This window comes from Vicugna pacos, chromosome 12 (genome assembly GCF_048564905.1).
Source record: "Vicugna pacos chromosome 12, VicPac4, whole genome shotgun sequence".
NCBI classification, from domain to species: Eukaryota; Metazoa; Chordata; class Mammalia; order Artiodactyla; family Camelidae; genus Vicugna; species Vicugna pacos.
Window position 1 is genome coordinate 61,497,229 of NC_132998.1, and position 17,622 is coordinate 61,514,850.

The 17,622-nt window shown below is 57.3% G+C and overlaps 1 protein-coding gene across 2 annotated transcripts in view; it reads right to left on the minus strand.

Annotated features, from left to right (window-relative positions):
• SCUBE1 (signal peptide, CUB domain and EGF like domain containing 1) overlaps positions 1 to 17,622 on the minus strand; it is a 122,064-nt gene that overhangs the window by 53,253 nt on the left and 51,189 nt on the right. For both annotated transcript variants that reach the window (XM_072973640.1, XM_072973639.1), the window contains exon 5: positions 1,785 to 1,910. In XM_072973640.1, the coding sequence (XP_072829741.1) occupies positions 1,785 to 1,910 (126 nt within the window). The remainder of the gene's footprint in view (positions 1 to 1,784; positions 1,911 to 17,622) is intronic.

Here is a 17,622-nt window from a genome sequence, read left to right on the forward strand (position 1 = left end):
GGTCCCAGACTCCCTGCACACCTTGGCAACACCCAGCCACCAAGCAGAGAGGGCGGGGCTGCTACTTCCCTCACAGCTAAAGCTCTGGGCCGACTTGGCTCTCCTCTGTCTGGTTGGGTAGGGGCAGTCCGCTCGCGGAGCTCTGCCTTGTCCCTGACCCCTCAGACCAGGCTGGCCCCTCAGGAGTTGCTCTCTAAGCAGACTGTCCCCTTGCAACACTCATCGCGGATGGAGTTAAGAGAATGAGGAAGCGAGTCAGCCAGTCCCAGCCACTTCCCGAGGCTTGTAGCTCCCTGCGCAGGCCTGGGCTCAGGGCCGGCCCCGGCTGGGCATCAGCTAGGCTTGCTGACTGAAGGAACGCGCCCCTCTCCCGGCTGAGCCTGTCAACAAGCCTGCCCGCTCCACACGTGCTGGTCCTTGGCCCTTGTCCTGAGGAAGCTCAGACTGCCTGACAGGGAGGACTGGGAAAGCTGGAGCCACTCATCTTCTGTTCCGAAGGTTGCCCAGTGATAGGAGGTTTCTCTGCAGCTGAAGGAATCCATCTGGTGGAGAGGACGGGGGGCCCAGCCGGAGTCTCAGGGCTGAAGCGGTCATTCCCCAGTCAGCACGTGGGTCCCCAAGACCTTGCGGACTGTCGGAGGAGAGCCTGAGTTGGGAAAGGCGTGGCAGGTGCCCAGGGGAACTGAGGACAACTGACAGAACCTCAGTGCCTCAGGATGATGGGCCGGCGAGGGCCAGCTGTCTTCTCCACAGAATGAAGGCCGGAAGAAAGGCCATCTCCTTAGGGGAGCTGGTCAGCCTCAGTCTCCCAGCTCAGTGGCGAGGTTGGTACCACTCTCTCTGTTGGGAGTTGGAGTCAGACTCCACCACATCATTGTTCTGCAGCAGAAAGCAGGCCTGGTATGAAGTGCTTTTCTCTGGCAGAGATGGGCAGTGCTCACACCAGCCTCCCTCAGCTCTTCTCAGATACAGGGTGAACATTACATCAATCCAGGCATCTGGCTACCCAGTGAGCAGAGGCACATCCTACCATGCCCCGTGCAGTGCTGGTAGGCACTGGGTCCGAAGCTACCGAGGACTAGCGGAGTGTGTTCTGCCCCATCCTACTTCATTTGCTGCCTCCCACTCCTGCTGGGGAGCTGGGTGACTACATTAAGGGGCTGGATTACACGAGTCTTGCAGGTTGACTTCCAAGCTGGTCCTGAAATGGTACCTTTGGCCAGAGGCGTCATTCCATCCAAATCTCTCAGCGTATCATTCATAGTGGGCCTTGCAGGGCTATACTCTGAGCTCTGATCTTTGATTCTGGAAATAAGCTCAGCACAGCCTGCGCTGGGACCTCCCAGAACCAAGCTCCTTGCCTTCTTTATCCCACCCTGCTGCCCAGGGCTGCCCTGGCCCACTGAGAGCCCAGAGCCCCTCCACTCCTGCTGGAGAGCTTGAGCTCAGGAACAGTGGGTCTCCGGGGCCAGTGGTGGCAGGGGAGGGTTTCAAGAAGCACTAGTGGGGAGACCATACAGGGCCCTCCATAAGATCCAGCCCAGCTCTGGGGCTGTGTCTGCAGTGTTGTGCCAGGTGGGGAAACCCAAGCCTGGGGCTTACAGCCCCGACCCTCAGGCCTCCCCAGGCCCCTTCAGAGGCCCTGCCCTTCTCTCCACCCCGAGGGACTGAGCGCCCTCCCTGGGCAACGTCCAACAGACTGGACAGGACCCTGCCCTCCCCTCCCCAAAGCAATGGCAGGAGACGCGTGGGGATGTCTGACCCATTTGCCTCCATCTACCTACGTGTGCAGTCCTTCTGGTTTTGGGCAAGGTCAAAGCCGGGCCTGCAGTCACAGGCCACCCCACCTTTGGGTGTCTCCCGGCAGATGTGGGCACAGCCATGGTCTTTGTTCATGCAGTTCATACCCTCTGGGAAGAGACAGACAAGAGAGGGGTTGGGGACCGGGAAGAGAGAAAATTTCAGGCTTAAAAGAGATAAGCAGGGAAACGTCACAATCAAACGTAGCGTTCTCGGGCTGCCGTTAGCTGGTGCACGGCTTACACACATGGGCGTGTGCCTGTCCATCCCGGAGGAGATCCCTTAGGGAGAAACCAAGGATGCACTGTCCAGGTCTAGAGCCAGGCCTTGTTCTGAGGGACCCATGGAGGAGACGCTCCGGACCCGAGTCAGAATACAGGGCACGGGCTACGGAAGGGCCTTTCAGGGCAGGGCTCTAGACGCCCTGCTGGAGCAGGCGTGGGTGGCATTTTAAGCGATGGCATGTGCAGCACTTTTCAGTTTGTACAGGGATGCCACAAGACCCCGTGAGACAGGCGGAGGCTTTTGTTTCGGGCTGGGCTCAGAGAGCAGTGTTGGCAGGTCAGGGGGCTGGGTGGGTGGGCAGACACGTCCTGGCCGGCCTCCAGTGTTGCACCCACACCCGGAGGCCCCGGTGGCCTGCTTAACCACCACTCACTGCATTCCTGCACGAGTCAGACGCCTGGTCCACTGGACCTCAGGGCAGCAGATGCTCAACCTCACCAGCCCCACGGCTGTGCCCTGAACTAAACACCACCTCCACACACCACCCCCTAACTGCCAGAGGGGTCACTGCAGTGCTCCCTGGGACCCACAGAACCCCCAGCCCCAGTGCAGAGCCCTGCACGCCCGGGCGCCGGCCCAGCTCCATCGGCGCCCTGAGCGAGCGTCCCTCTGCCCTCCGAGCCTGCTCCGGGTCCAGGCCACACACGTTACTGTGTTCCGAACCTTAGCCCGAAATTTCTTTTGGTTGGCAGATGCTACTTTTTAAAGCAAAAATGTTTGCAAACCTCAGGCACGTTTTCCTCTGAGGCCTCAACTTAAAAGGACAGTCAGTCGGGGTGGGTATAGCCCTAGTGGTAGAGCCTGTGCTTATTAGCATGCATGAGGTCCTGGGTTCAATCCCCAGTACCTCCATTAGGGAAAAAAAGTGGTAAAAAAAAAAATAATAAAGTAAACTTAAAAAAAAAAAAGAAAGGGCAGTCAGTGACTGACCTCCCTGCTGGCTGGGAAACTTCAGAAATGGGAGACTGCCACAGAGGGCAGGGATGGGCCACCCGCTGCCTGCTCCAGTGCCCCTACCCTCCAGTTGCAGTGGGCTTTTTTTATCTGGAGCCTCGTCCACATTGGCCCAGCCAGGCAGGCCCTTCCAGATCGTCTTCCTGGCCACACCCTGCCCAGTCAGTGCGGGGCCAAGAATTTCGCCAAAATTTACCCTGAGGGTACTGGTGTGACGGGGGTGGGGGGGGGTGGGGGAACAGGGCTCCCTGGGGTGGGCAACATTTGACCCCTCACCCTTAGTTCCTGGGATATCTCCTCATCCCAGAAGACTTGATCTCCCATCCCTGATTGCCTGGAGCTGCTTGGAACCCCCTTCAGTTGACCCCAGTTGATGTTTATCTTCCTGGTGATTTGTGAGGAGTTTCCAGAATTTATGAGGTCATGGGTCAAGTGAGAGTTTATAGGTCACAAGTCCATCAAGAGGCTAAATGCAGATGAAAGAGGAGCTGCTGTCCACCCACACGGCCCTGAGACCTCCTTCCCCAGGTGACTCACTGGCCTCCTGTTCAAGGTGAGGACTAGTTCAACCCTGACCCCGGCCACTTTAAGCACGGCCATGGGGAAACTGAGAAGTGACAGACATTTAACAATGCAAACCCCCTGGCAGCTACAATAAAGATGAGGAAAAAAGTCTCAAGTTGAGTAAAACAAACAAAAAAACCGGAATGAATGAAGCATGCATTTTGCTCAGCACACTGACCTCTGGTTTCACCTGATTTTACTACTCTTACCATTCTTTCACCTTGATTTTCTCACATATGCAAATCAAACTGTCAGACTGAGGCAGACTAAGACCAGCTAACCAACAGCTGAATAAGTGAAGCACTTCAACGTCATGGCTCCTCACGGGAAGCTACAGGTTCACATGGAGAGACCAATCCTGTCCTCTTACTAAACTCCAAAATAGCACGTACACATGACTGGCAGATGTTGTGGGGGAAAGACAGTGGTGTGCTGATCAATGTTTAACAGCTGGTGGGGGTGGGGATTGAGGCTTGGGTCGGGGGCTGATCTGCAGCATTTGCCAGTTTCTGTGGTGTACATGCTCCGACCACGGCTAACTCCAGAGAGACGTCACTGAAGGTGGAGCTGGGGAGAATGCGCACAGTGGGCTCTCGCGGGCCTTTGGCTTTTTTAAGGTCATTATGAAGTCAGGCTGATGAGGGTCCGAGCCTGGCCTCCTTGCTAGCCGCGTGCCTTGGAGAAAACTGCTTCACTTCTTGAGCCTCATCTGTACATGACAGGAGAAGGCCAGGTATGCTAGGTACTCAAAAACTGAGACCAGGTCTTCTATGGGGGCGCTGACTTCTCCTGCAGATCTGGAGAAAAGGTAGCTCCTCATGGGGGCCCTGGCTAGGCCAGGCAGCCCCTCCTCAGAGGAGGCCTTCAGGAGAGGGACTCTCTCAGGCCACTGAGACATACTCAGGGATTCATCCGGTCATCTGTGACTCCTGCCCTGGTGAGAGTCTGGCCAGTACGTGGTTGCCACCAAGTGGCCTTCCTGACCATCATCAGTGGCTGTCATCCCTGGTGGGCTGGGCCCAAGGTCAACCCTCGCTCTCTGCTCATATGGTTTTTGTGGCTCCTTGGTACCGACAAGCACACAAGGCAATGGCGTTCCAGCTTCTTCCCAGCTTCATCTCCCACCACCTCCCACATGTAGACACTGCCTGCTGACCACCCCCCAGAAGTGCCCATCCACGCCCTTGCCTCTCCTGTCTTCCATAAACAAAATCCTGGGCCTGCCTCAAACTCCACCAGTTTCATACGGCTTCCTGACTCCTGGTCACACTCCTCATGTCCCTTCTATGCCCCCACCCGACGTTAATTTCCCGGAGCTGTCCCGAGGCTGGCACAGGAGCTCAGCGCCAATCAGGCAGGTCTGTGCTTTCTTCCGAACCTGAGAAGACCCCACGGGCCCCCGTTTCAGCTCAGGCTTATACGTGATGAAGAAAGGGAGATGGAATCTCCATTCACAGCCGAAGAATCACAGTTTAGGGGAAGCCCTGCCAGTCGTCATCAACTGTAAGTTTGCCACTGGAGAGCCGATGTGGCCCTGAGCTTCGCACACTAGATAGAGCATTAAGCTTTCGGAATTCCCAAGCTTCCTCCCGTGCCGTGGCCTTGCCGTCAGGCGGTCTTTCTTTTCGATTAGCTAGACGTTAATAACGAGCCAAGATGTCGTCATTGTTTTGCTGGCAGAGGGCAATCTGGGGGAGTGCTCTAGCATTCTAGTCCAGGGTTGATGTGGCACTGAGCAATGAAACCCCGGAGCTGGGAAGGTGGGCCCCAGTCCCCAGCTGTGATCAGCCAGTCTCAAAGGTACCTACGCAGTCCTCGCAGCAACTGTGGGAGAGCAGGGCCAGGCCCTCCATCCTCCACCTAAAGACGAGCCCAGGTCACGTGACTTCCCCTCCTCCCTCAGGATTCCACGCAGGCTCTGAAGCTCCCGGCTCCTTGCCCAGCTGCCCCAGAGCCTCCTCTTCCCCTCCAGCTGAGGGCGGGGCGGGGCTGGGTCACTAGCAGAGCGGGATTCGGGATCCCCTTGCATTTCTGACAGTTCCTGAGGAGCCGAAGGGCTTGTACTTACGTGCTTGTGTGTCACAGCTGTTAGGGATTACCATACTAGACACTAGCTGGGGAGACTTATACTTACTAACTTATTTAAAAACGGAAATTAAAAATTTATTACATGTTAACATTAATACATTTTTTTGGTTAAAAAACGATATTTTCCAAAACAAAGGGACAGTTGGCTGAGAGCAGAGTCCCTGCCGAGGAGCTGGGGGTGGGCACTGACTCTCGACCACACCGTCTGAGGCCCTGGGAGCGCACCTGGGCCCGGAGCCACAGCCCCTGGTTCTGCAGGCACCAGGCACTCCTGCCTCTGCTAGGTTGTGGGGGTGCCTCTCGTTGACCAGGCCTGTCACAGACCGGATGCTACAGGGGCCAGTCAGCTGGTGGTGACACGCCAGAGGGTGTTCGCTCTGTGAGGCTGAACATTACTACATCTCTCCTCCAGGAAGCCTTCCTTGGTCCCCAGGCCAGTCAAGGGCCTTCTGGACGCCATGTCCCCCTTGCTCACAGCACTGATACGGTGGCTGTGTCGCTCCTCTCTGCTCTCCATGTGACTTGAGCTAAGCTCTGAGTCTTCTCAGTGACCTCACTGTCACAGTGACAGGTCTTGCCCAGGAGGCGACACTCTTGAGTCCTCACAGTGAAGGGAGGAGAAATGGAATAATCCTGCCCCTCCACGAGAGTCTGGGCAGAGGTCTGGGTCTCACCCCCAAGCAGCTACCAACCTGGGAAACAGGCTGATGTGGAGTGAGCAGCTGGGAAGAGCAGCCACCAACAGCCAGGCTCACGTGAGGCTGGAGTCTGCTCAGCCTGAGTGCCTCCAGAGGCCACTTCTCCCTGAGAAGCTGGTCATCACAGTATCGCCGTCACATTTAAAAATGGTCCTAACAACCACTCCAAAGGCTACCACTGCCTAGCTGTGGGGCAGGGGTACAGCTTCCTCTGTACTGGTAACTTAGCCCCTTGCCCAGCTGTAGACACGGGAACCACCTGCCTTCCCCTCCACTCTGGGCAGCACTGGCTTCCACAGGCCATGAGAAGCCTGGCTTCATGGCTGGCAGAACACAGGTGGTCAGGGCTGGCTAGATCCTTGCAGTCCATCTCACAAATGGAGAAGACGAGGCCCCGAGGCAGGAGTGACTGTCTCAGGTCATATGGCAGGAATGGAACCAGGCCCCTGGGCTCCCAGCTATGGCCCTCCTGCCCTGGGGGTCACTGAACTACACTTGTGGGACCCAGATGGCTGACAGGCAGCAAGCATTTTCTGGAGTGAACAGAACTAGGAACCTGGCACAGAGTTGGTCTAGTAAATGTGGCCTGTTACTATTAATTGTCCTCAGAATAAAAGCCTATTAAAATTCAAGGCCAATTCAGACTCTGTGAAGCTCTCTGGGCAGCCCCTCAAGAAAGCACAGAACCCTTGCTCCTCTTTAACCTTTCCCCAGCTGCCACTGAGCGTGAGGCCAGAGCCGCAGCTCACCTGCAGCACCGTCAAGTTCACACGAAGCCTCGTCTCGCACGCATGCGTCACCTCTCTAGCCTTTCCAAACGGTGCCAGGTTCCTTGAGCAGCCGTGCTTTACAAAAGCCGGGGTCCCGACCTCTGGCCTGCTTGTCCTCTGAGTCTCCGCTCTCCCTTTGTGGCCACCACTGGCCTTCCTTCTGGGCTGGAGGCACCAGATCAGCCTCGGGCAGGCCTGGCCCCCGCCCTCCACAGCTGCTCTGTGAAAGGTCATGGGCTCTCAGCTGAGCAAGGTCATCACTCTGGCTGCCTCTCAAGCGGGAGGAGAGCTAAAGGGCTGGCCGATGAGCCCCGCACCTCAGGGCAGCACCAAGCTGAGCCTGCTCCACCAACTCGCCTCCCTGGGGCTCGGCCTGAAAGCGGCTCCCATTGTGGGATAACTGACGCCTTCATTCTCCCAGCACAGCTCGAGATCTGCCACACAGACGGCGCTTCCTGGCTCTGTCTCTTCCTGCGGGAGGCAGGCCAGCTCTGAACTTCCTCCTGTGTGTGTCTCCCTGCAGCAGGTGAGCTCCCACCAGCAGGTGAGCTCCAGGAGGCAGCGTCCTGTCCCTGCTGTGGCCCGTGCCCAGAGCCCTGGCCGCACGACAGAGGCGCAGGAGATCTTACTGGGGAGCGAGTGCAGAGGCAGCAAGGAGGAGGCCTGCTCCCACCACGTGCTCACACCAGCAAGAGGCCCTGAGGGAGACTGAGCCTCATACAGGGCTGGGGCTGGAACCTGCCTGCTGGTACCTCTGCTCAGACGCCCTCTTCCGTTTTCTCAGCTGGGAAATGGGTGGTCAGAATCTTTACCTCTGGAGGTTGCCGTGAAGCGCAAGTGAGATGATTGTGTAGTATGCGGCACAGAGCGGGTTCCTAAGAAAGTAGGACTGCCACCAAAGCGTTTCTACTCTGCTCCTGCTTCATTCTGTCTTGTGTTAAATGTGAATAGTTGCTAAGTTGCTCTCTCCTGCCAAACAGGGGGAATCTGAGGGGAGACCTGAGCTTTATTCTTTTCTGTACCTAAGTACCCAGCACAGAGCCTGGCAGAGTTAGGGATCAGCAAACAGTAACGGAAAGAAAGCGAAGAAGGACGGGGGTGAGAAAGAGAAGGAGGGAGGAAGAGAAGAGAGCAATGAAGGGGATCTTACCTCTGAGCAGATTAAACCCACTGCCTATTATTTAGGGGGCAAGGCGAGAGGCATAGAGAGCCTGGAAAGCACTATTGTGGCACCTGCTGTTGTGTTTTCTATGAAACACAGGACCTCAGGACATCTGATGGAAATTCACAACACATGTTACAGGCTCTGAGAAGTTCTGCAGTCATTCATGGGATAGCCCCCGTCCCCTCACTCAACACAGTATCCTGGGGAGCTCTGCCCCAACCCCTCTGGGAGGCTCTGAGTTACAGGCTTAGAGATCCCAGAATGGTCCACTTCATCCTCATCTTACAGGTCGTGGTGGCTCAGAGACTGAGGCGGCACAGGGCAGGGCAGGGAACAGGGCACTAACTCCCACCACATGGAGCCTGGCATGGCTTCCTCTGTGCCTCAGAGCCTCAGGGGTAGGGCAGATGGCTCTCCCTTCTTGTCTTCTCAGGAAGGCTGTCCTGAGGGCAGGAAGCTAACAGGTAGTGTTCCTGGGGCCCAGCAGAGGTTTGAATGTTAAAGGTGAACCCTAGGGCATGCAAGGTGCGTGGTACCAAGCACTTCCGCTCCAGGAGAATGGTCCTGGGCTCCACATTAGAAGGGACTCCAGGTCCCCCACCCTGCTGCGCCCCCATCCCAGCTCCTCTGAAGCAGCCAGGCCCGTTCCTGCCAGCTCCGGCTGGCACACTGTCTCCACTGATGCCAGCCCGCAGGCTCCTCCAGGACAAGGGCCGAGCCCAGAACTGGGCACCGAGCAGGCTTTCCGAGCCTGCCGAGCAGAAGGGTCCCGGCTCAAACTCTGTCCTCCTGTGGCCCCTGCTTTGTACCATGTCTGCTCTTGGGAACTGCACACAAGGGAGCTGCCGCTGGGCCAGGTGCAGGCATTGCCTCAGCTTCACTCTCCTTCTCAACACCACGCAGTGCCGCGTCCAGCAGAAAGCTCTGCTTCTCCCTCCTCCTTGAGGAGAAGTGAGATAGAATTTGAGTCGTTCCCAGAAATCCTGGGCTTCAGGGGCCTGCTGCCAGTCAGGCCAGGCTGCCCGCCAGGTCGACTCTAATTTGATCCAACCCATCCAAATCCAATTATGTTCTGCAAACTCGGACCAAGTGTCTCCTTGGTGCCCAGGATGGGGCGGGGAGCAACGAGGACACAGAAGCGTTGCTGCCACATCGCCGGGTCTATATTCAGACTCCGTCACTTGCTGTGTGACCTTAGACAATCACATCACCTCTCTGAGCCTTAGTTTTCACCTGTGGAAAGTGGATAGTCACAGGACCTGCCTGCCTCACAGGCACTCAGCGTGCAGTCCCTTCTCTGGGCCAGTGAGGCTGGCTAAGGGTGCAGGGAAGGATTGAGGGCCTTCACCCTGGGCAGAGGGAGCCATAGAAAGCTTGTAAATCGGGCAGCAATGCACTCTGTGTTAGAAAGATCTCTGGATGCTGCATATGGAGGGAACCTGCCGGGGCAAGAGTGCAGGCAGGAAGCAGGTGGGAGACTACTGTTCTCACCCCGAAAGGGATGAAGGAGCCTGGAGGGGAGGCAGCGTCTGTGGGGACAGGGAGGAGGGCTGGACTGGGGACACATTTCAGAGCCCCTTTCTCTGAGCTTTCCAGAAGACGTGAGGCAGGGACTCTGGCTCTAACTATACTTTTACTTAATTTACCCCTCGCTATAAAGCCTGAGATATGGCTATTGCATGATTTCATAAACAAGCACACGAGGCTGGATGAGGGTGGGGGAAAGACGTGCCAGGGCCACACTGTGCACGAGAGGCAGGGCCAGAGTTCCGAGCTGCACCTTCCTCTCCCAAGTGCCCAGAGCTTCCTTCTGAAGGGCTGCTCCCCAGGTTCACGCCTTCCCTAGCCCCTGTGACAGCCCCCTGCAGCCCTTTCCCACCAGGGCCTATTTTCCCAAAGGCCTTCTGTCATTTTTGGATGGTCCACAAGAGTGTGCGCAGAGGTAAACGATGGCAGAGTCTGCCTGCCCCAAACCAGTGTGTACACCGTGTCTTTTGCAAAGCAAAGTTCACGGATGCATCTAAAACAGGGCAGTGTGTGTGGGGGGGTGCGGGCTCGATCTGTTTGTACTTAGGAGCAGGCCTTTCTTGTAGCCCCCGGCCAGAATAACAAAGCTGGAATGTGTGCCTCCCAGGGGTCGTTGCTATGGTGACTTCATCAATAACATCATTTTCCGCATCCCTGTCCCTTAAACACTTGGGAAGGGAAGGCAAGCTGGGAACTGCAGAGCAGGGAGAAAAGAACAATTACGTTGCTCCGCCCTCCCCCAACTCGGGAGGAAGGGATCTTCCTCCCCTTCCACCTCATCAGTACAAAATGACGGAGCCCAGGATGGGGCTGGAGCCTTGGGAGGCGGCAGGAAGAGGCTGCTGCCATCCCCAGCCCAGCCTCAGCAAGCCGACCAAGCTAGGCAGGGTAAAGCAAACATAGGCTCCCACGTGCTTCAAAGAGGGGCTGAAGGAAACACCAGAAGGGTCTTGCTTTGGGGGGAAGACGCAGGAGCAGTGGCAGGGATGGGACCGTGGGAGAGGTGACAATGACAACAGCTGTGCACGTCCGTCCAGAGCTGCCTGTGTGTCGGGCTGTGCCACACGCTCCACATGTGTTATCTCATGAATTCTCCTGACAGCTCCGCAGGGCGGTTCTATCATGGTACTAGCCTCACTTAACAGATGAGAACACTGAGGCACAGAGAGGTTAATAACTGAGGTAAGGCAAGGCGGCGGGGCTGGATCTAGGGACAGTGTGAAATCAAGACAGCCTCTGTGCTGCAGAACAAGCAGGGCAGAAATTCGCGGCTGTTGACAGCCTTGCTCCCGTTACCGAGCGCCCACGGCACACCACACACTTCACGTGAATAACTGCCCGTAAGCCTCGTGGCCGCTTCCAAGTAGGTGCTGTTACCCCCACTTTGCGAGTGAGGAGAGTAGGTTGAAGAGAGGCTCAGTAACTTGTCCGGGGGTCACGGGTGGGACAGGCATTCATGCTCACTTCAGAGCCTGTGCTCCCAGTGGGCTTCCAGGAGGCAGTGTTGCATTCACGTCCAGGGGAGGGGCAGGGAAACCAGAGTGGCCCCCTTCTACTCCACTCCCCATGGTGATCTGGAGCCCTGAAATGGCCAGGCCCCTGCCTTCCCTGGCTATGTCCACGCTTCCATGTTGTCTCTCCAAGCCCACCTCAAGCGCCAGCTTCTCCAAAGTGCCTGTTTTTTTACCCAACCTTTCCCGCAGCCAGGGAGTGACAGCTCCATGTTCCTCAGATTCCCGGCCTGAGATCACTGAGGCAGAGCCAGGAGCACACCCTGTTCACTCCTGATCTGCAGAGCCTAGCCCCAGACCTGGCACAAAGGCAGAGACAGAACACAGGCCCTTACAATACCACCCTGCAAGGTAAGCAGTTTTGTCCTCATTTTACGGAGCTGTTCAGAGAAGTTGAGCAATTTGCCCTTGGTCACTTGGGTTGGACGTGGTAGAGCTGAAACTTGAACCCTGTTCTGTCTGCCTTGAAGACCCACCCTTCTCCAGCTGCAGAGGGAACTTCCCGGAGCGTAAACGTGACTGTGTCTTCCTAACTGTTAAAAACCCTTCGATGCCCCCACGCCGGCCAGGGCTCATAGGGTTAGGCTGAAAGTTCTCAGCATGGTGGTCCAGGTCCTCCAGACCCACTCCCCCCCGCGGGCCACGGCCTAAGGGAACAGGGATGCTCTGCTGTCAGCCAGCACAGACTGCCTTCCCTTCTCACCTTGGTCCCTTTGGGGATGTAGCCTTCTGCCTGGGACACACTCTCTCTCCTTTGAATAGTAGCTTCTGACTAGTTATTTGAGATTCTGCTCCAGTGTTACCTCTTCTAGGAAGCCCTCCTTGTTGCCACTCTTACCTCGAGTCACTCGGCTAGATTAGGGGCCTGGCCTGGGCCTCCACACCCCGGACTCCCCTCTCTCATAGCACCCCCCACACGAATTGTAACTTCTAAGTTTGCTGGGTCTCCCTCACCAGACTGGGGGTCCTTGAGGAGGCAGGGCCCAAGACTGAGCCGACTCTTTGCCTCCCCCACCCCTGGCCCTGCACGATGTCCATCCCCAGAGTGAAGGCCTGAGAAATGTTCGCTGAACCCAGCTGTACTGGCGAGGGGCCTGGGCTTGGCCACTCTGGGCTTTGGACTCTGCATCAGAACAGCGGCCAACACTCAGGCAACACGATGCCTCTGTCTGAAGGCCCAGGCGGCTGCTGCCTGCAGTGCAGGGCTGGCCCCAAGCCTGTGCCGCCTGCCTGCCCACCCGCCGGTCCGGCTCCACCTCAAGCCCCTAATTACACTCCAAGCATCCGTGCCTGGATGGTGCGCTGAGAGACTCTCATTATGAGGCCTGGGCTTAGCAGAAATGCAGGACTCTGTCTCCCATCCTGTGCCCCCAAAATTACATCCTCCCTGGCAATTCCAGGCCTGGCTGGGGTGTCCCACACTAGACCCCCAGCCGACCGTGAGTCCAGCCTACCCCGGGCTGCAACCCTAGGGGTGGCCCTACATGGGAAATGGGAGTAAGACTGTGGGCTTCCACTTACCCAGAGCTCCCCAGTGCCAGGCCCCATGACAGGCTCTTTGCCAATGCCCCGAATTGACCGTCTCCATGACTCTGCATGCCAGGTGCCATCAGCAGGCCCACCTGACAGGTGACAATGCTGAGGCTCAGAGAGAGGTCTCTACCTTGTGTGGTGGAGTGGGGCCCCACCCCTCTGAGTGCCAGGTACCAACAGCAGGCCCACAGGGGTCCCGGCACCTTGGCTGAATGCTCACTTCACACCACCAGCCCTGGTGCCCTCTGGGCTGCCTCAGTGGCCCTCCGGGGGACTTTGCTCTGCTCCTTGTCCTCGCCAGCATCTCACTGCCCTCATCAGCCTGATCCTTTCCCACTGTCCCCCAGGCACACAGACCCCTTTACCTTCCCACCACCTCCAGCCCTACTTCCAGGCTTGAAGGCCCCCAGCCAGGGCCCCGGGAGGACTGGCCCTTCTGAATGTGCACCCCGCCTCCCCTCAGCACTCGCTGGCCAGCTGGTGCAACCACGAGAGTCCAGCCCTCCTGTGATTTGAATCCCGACTCCTTCCACATTCCCCTGCTCAGTGGCCTGTGGGGTCTCTTTCCACCAATCTTTAGGGAGGGTCTCCTTCCACAGGACCAGCCTGCTTTCTGTCTGTGCCTTTCACCCGCTTGGCTCTCACAGCGGCTGGACCACAGTCCAGCCCATCATGCGTGTTTAGCAAACACCTGTAGTGTGGCTGGCCCCGAAGTGCCTGGTTACTTACGAACAAGGGCCCGGCTCCAAATCAAAGCCGCCCTACTCTGAGTTTGCATATGAGCAAACTGCCAGAGGGACTGGTTTTCTGGAAAGCTAGAACTGGAAGGGACTGGTTTTCTGGAAAGCCAGAACTGGAAAGGAGCTTAAAGAGCATCTAGATGAAGCCTCAACTTTTCCACTGAGGGGGCCAAAGTCCACCGGACTGGACCCACCCTGGGCCACGCAGTAGCCATTAGTGTCCACACGGAGCCTTGGCTCCCAGTGCCTTGACCCTCAAGTTCCTCATTCTTTCCGTCACATCAGGAGGTGGCTTACGAGGCATTGCTGGTTCGGGGGTCACTCACCCACTCAGTCACTTACTCCTACACTTTTGCTGGGCAGCACCTTTGTGCAGGCCCAGCTCGAGCGCCCACCTGTCACAGGTGCATTTTCAGCTAAGACCAAGTCCTTTGCCACGGCTGCTCACTGGGTGGGCAGGCACCGTGTACAGGACAGACGGACAGATGGGCAGACAGAGAATTCAGACTGTGGCTGACTCCTGGCATGTCAGGTGAGAGCAGAGAGGCTGGGCTGGTCTGCCCTCTCAGAAAGCGGACACGGACACCAGCCTCCCTTCAGCTCCTCACCTCCTGTGCCTTGGCCAGTCCTGCCACTGGGAGCCCCCGGAAAGCTGCCTCTGTGAGGTGGGGGGGGGCTTGTCTGATGGCTGTGAGGACCACGTGGCAGTCTGTGCAGACACACGTGGACAGATGTCTGTAAGACTGCAGGTGCCACGGGAAGGTCAGCATCACCGGGTGGGAGGGTGGGCCTGGTTTCACCAGCTCTACTTCCCACATCTATTCTGGCTCGTTGTAAGGTGTGTGGCCTGGAACTTGCTGGGTTTCCTCCTCTATGAAGCAGAGGAGGAAGGCCACTAAAGAGAGTCAAGAGGGAATGGCTCCCGCTCAGGGTCCCCGACCACCCCTCTCAAGACGCAGGTGGTGCTCAGTAAAGGCTGGCCTGCACCACCCGCCAGCCCCCTTTGGCCAACTCTACAGTGTCTGTCCCTTTGGAGCTGCACACTCACCTTCTCCTCCATCTCTTTCCAAGGATAATGGTCCTTCCTCTTCCTGCCCCTGAAGTTCCCTAGCTGGTCACTAGGCGTCACCACAAGCACATCCAAGCCCCTCTGAGGCCCAGGTGAACTGGGAACACAGGCTTGTGAGACTTTCTTACCTCCTGAGATTTTACTCTGCTCAGGCTCTGGAGGCTAGAGATGGCCCCTTCCCGCCCCAGGGCTGCCAGATATAGCAAATAAAAACATAGGCTACCTGGCTAAGTCTGGCTCTCAGATAAATAATAAGTATTTCCCGAATATACGTATGTCCCAAGTGTTGCATGGGTCATATTCATACCAAAAGAAAAAACTAGTCATTGCTTATATGAAACCCAAATTGAAATGGGTGTCCCATATTTTATCTGGCAACCCTATCCGTCCTTCCACAGGGATCCTAAAGGAAGCCATGGGGGACAGTCAGCTCACAGACCTCAGGCCCCGGCCTTGCCATGAACAGGGAGCAAGTCTGTTTCTCCCTCCCAATAGGTGACAGATGGAGGGAGTGCGGGTGTGGGAAAGGCCAACGTGGTGGCCTCGAGTGTTCTCACAGCAGCTCTGGGGGGCCTGGGAGGAGCAGCCACAAGCGCACCGGGGGACGCACCAGCAGGACGCAAGCAGCTGCTCCACACCACAGCCGGTGCCTCACCCCCAATGCCCCCACGTGCCGGGATGAGGGCCCGCGCTTCGGCCCTGTGCCAGCTCCGTCCCAGGCCAGCTGCACCCACTGTCTCTTCCTGGGCCTCCATTCCCTCCTTTGCACAACGGGGTGACAGCTGTTACTTCCCAGGGTCCTTGGAGGAGTAAAGGGCGGCCAGAGGCTTGGCACACAGTAGGAACTCCATACATGCCGAGTACCTTTCCCTTCCCCAGGGCTCATTTCAAAGGCAGAACTTTGGGAAATCACGCTGATTCCTACCATTTATTCTAACTTGAACAGACTGCCGAGTGGTCACTTCACTTGGTAAACAAACGTGTGGGCACCCACTGGATCAGCTGCTGGGGACCCTGGGGAACAAGAGGCCAGGTTTGGGGCAGGAGGGAAGAACGGTATTGCAGAAGAGCAATGAGCTCACGCAGAGGCATGGAGACATGAACAGGGTTGGGGAGCGTTTCTGAACTTCTGACCATCTTGGGCTGTCTTGCTGGAGAGGCCCAGGCTGACCTGCACGGGACTGCAGCTGTGGGAGAGAAGAGAGCCCGGGCGGGCCCTCAGTAGTGGCACCAGCCAGACCACAACACGCAGGGCAAGTCCCCCAGCTGCTGCTCGGCACCAGGGACGTGAAAGCACTTTGTGACATTCAGACATCATCTCCCTCATGAGATGAATCCAGTCCTCCTTCACTTCCATTCAGCACATCTCCTCCGCTCCCTGCCCTGTGTTAGATGCAAGAAACGCGTCTGTGGCCTTCTCAGGAGCTTGCCCACCGGCCCCCTAAGAGAGGTCCGAGCTGCTCTGAACCATGTGGTGCCTGTCGGGAGGATGACATGCTTGCCGTGGAGTCAGAGACGGCTTCACAGAGGAGACGAAAGCGAGTTGGGTTTTGAAGGATGATGACGAGTTCTCCAGAACATGAGGGGATGGGGAATGGCATGTGAGGCTGAGGCAAGAGCACACAGCAAGGCCAGTAACTGGTAAAGGGCCCCCTGGTCACAGGGGGAGCAGAAGGCAGGTGGGGGGACTGGCGAGGGGCCACACCGTGGAAGACAGAGGTTCTGGCACAGGAGAGACAAAGGTCTGCTTGTCAGCAGACAAGCTTCACAACATGCACGGAATGGAGAGGAGCCACAGGGAGGTCCTGAGTGGGGAATGACATGGCCAGAGGGCCATGGAGAACAGCGGCTCCAGCTGCCATCGGAAGGTGGATAGGACAGGGAGAGCCTGGAAATAGCTGCTGCGCTAACTCAGTGCGAGGGTGAAGCCTGGCCCTGGCAGAGGGTGGAGAGGCAGGGCCCCTGGCCTCACGGGGCTCCAGGCTGTGGGCAACCCCAGCTCCCACTCCTCCAGCCATTTATTCATTCAGGATCTTCGGTCTCAGGAGTTGGTCAGATGTGGGTTCAAATCTTGACTGCACACTGACTACAGACAAATCCTTCGCTTCTCAATCTCCATTTTCTCACCGGCAGGATGGGAGAAGCCGCTACACAGCACAGGACTGTTCTCAGGATCTGATTACTCACGGCACAGTCCGGGCACAGTGCTAGGCACACAGCGATGCCCAGGGACCGCTGACAGTTTTATCGGTCTCAGGTTCAGGCCTCCACTAGGGGACAGCATGTATACGTAGCTCATAAAAAAATTCTACGATGAACACTAATGTTTGTTCCATTTTACAGATAAGAAACTGAAGCTCTAGGACCTGCAGCAGGGAAGGGAGCCAGGGCCAGGGCCAGCTACCCCTGCACTGTCCACGCTGGGAGGCCTGAGGCCCTGCAGCTTGGGGGAGCCCCCACCACCAGTGCCTATGGTACTGGGGTCCCCGCAGGGCTGCCTGGCCGGGGCTGGCTGGAGGCCAGGCCAGGAGAAGGGCGTGAAGCTGGGCTCACCAGCCAAAGGAGTTGTTTATGGGGTGGGAGGCTTGTTAAAGATAATGGGCTGGATTTATTGTCCCCGCCTCAAGGGCCGCTCTGGACTGCAAAGGGCCAGGACCAGCCTTCTCCGGCAGCACCGTAAATCTTCCTGCTAAATGGAGAGCTGTTTATTCTCCCGCCCACCTGGTCTGCAGGCAGGGCTGGAGGCAGGGCTTGGGGGAGTGAGAAGGACCTGCCCAGAGCTCCAGCCTGGGTGATCCACCCAGAGGAGCAGCCAGAGGGGCAGCCTTGAGTCTGGAGGAGCGGGGGGCGGGGGGGCTGGTAATTCTTGGGCAAGGCCACTGTTTCTCCTCATTTAAAAGAGAAAGTTCCCATCCATA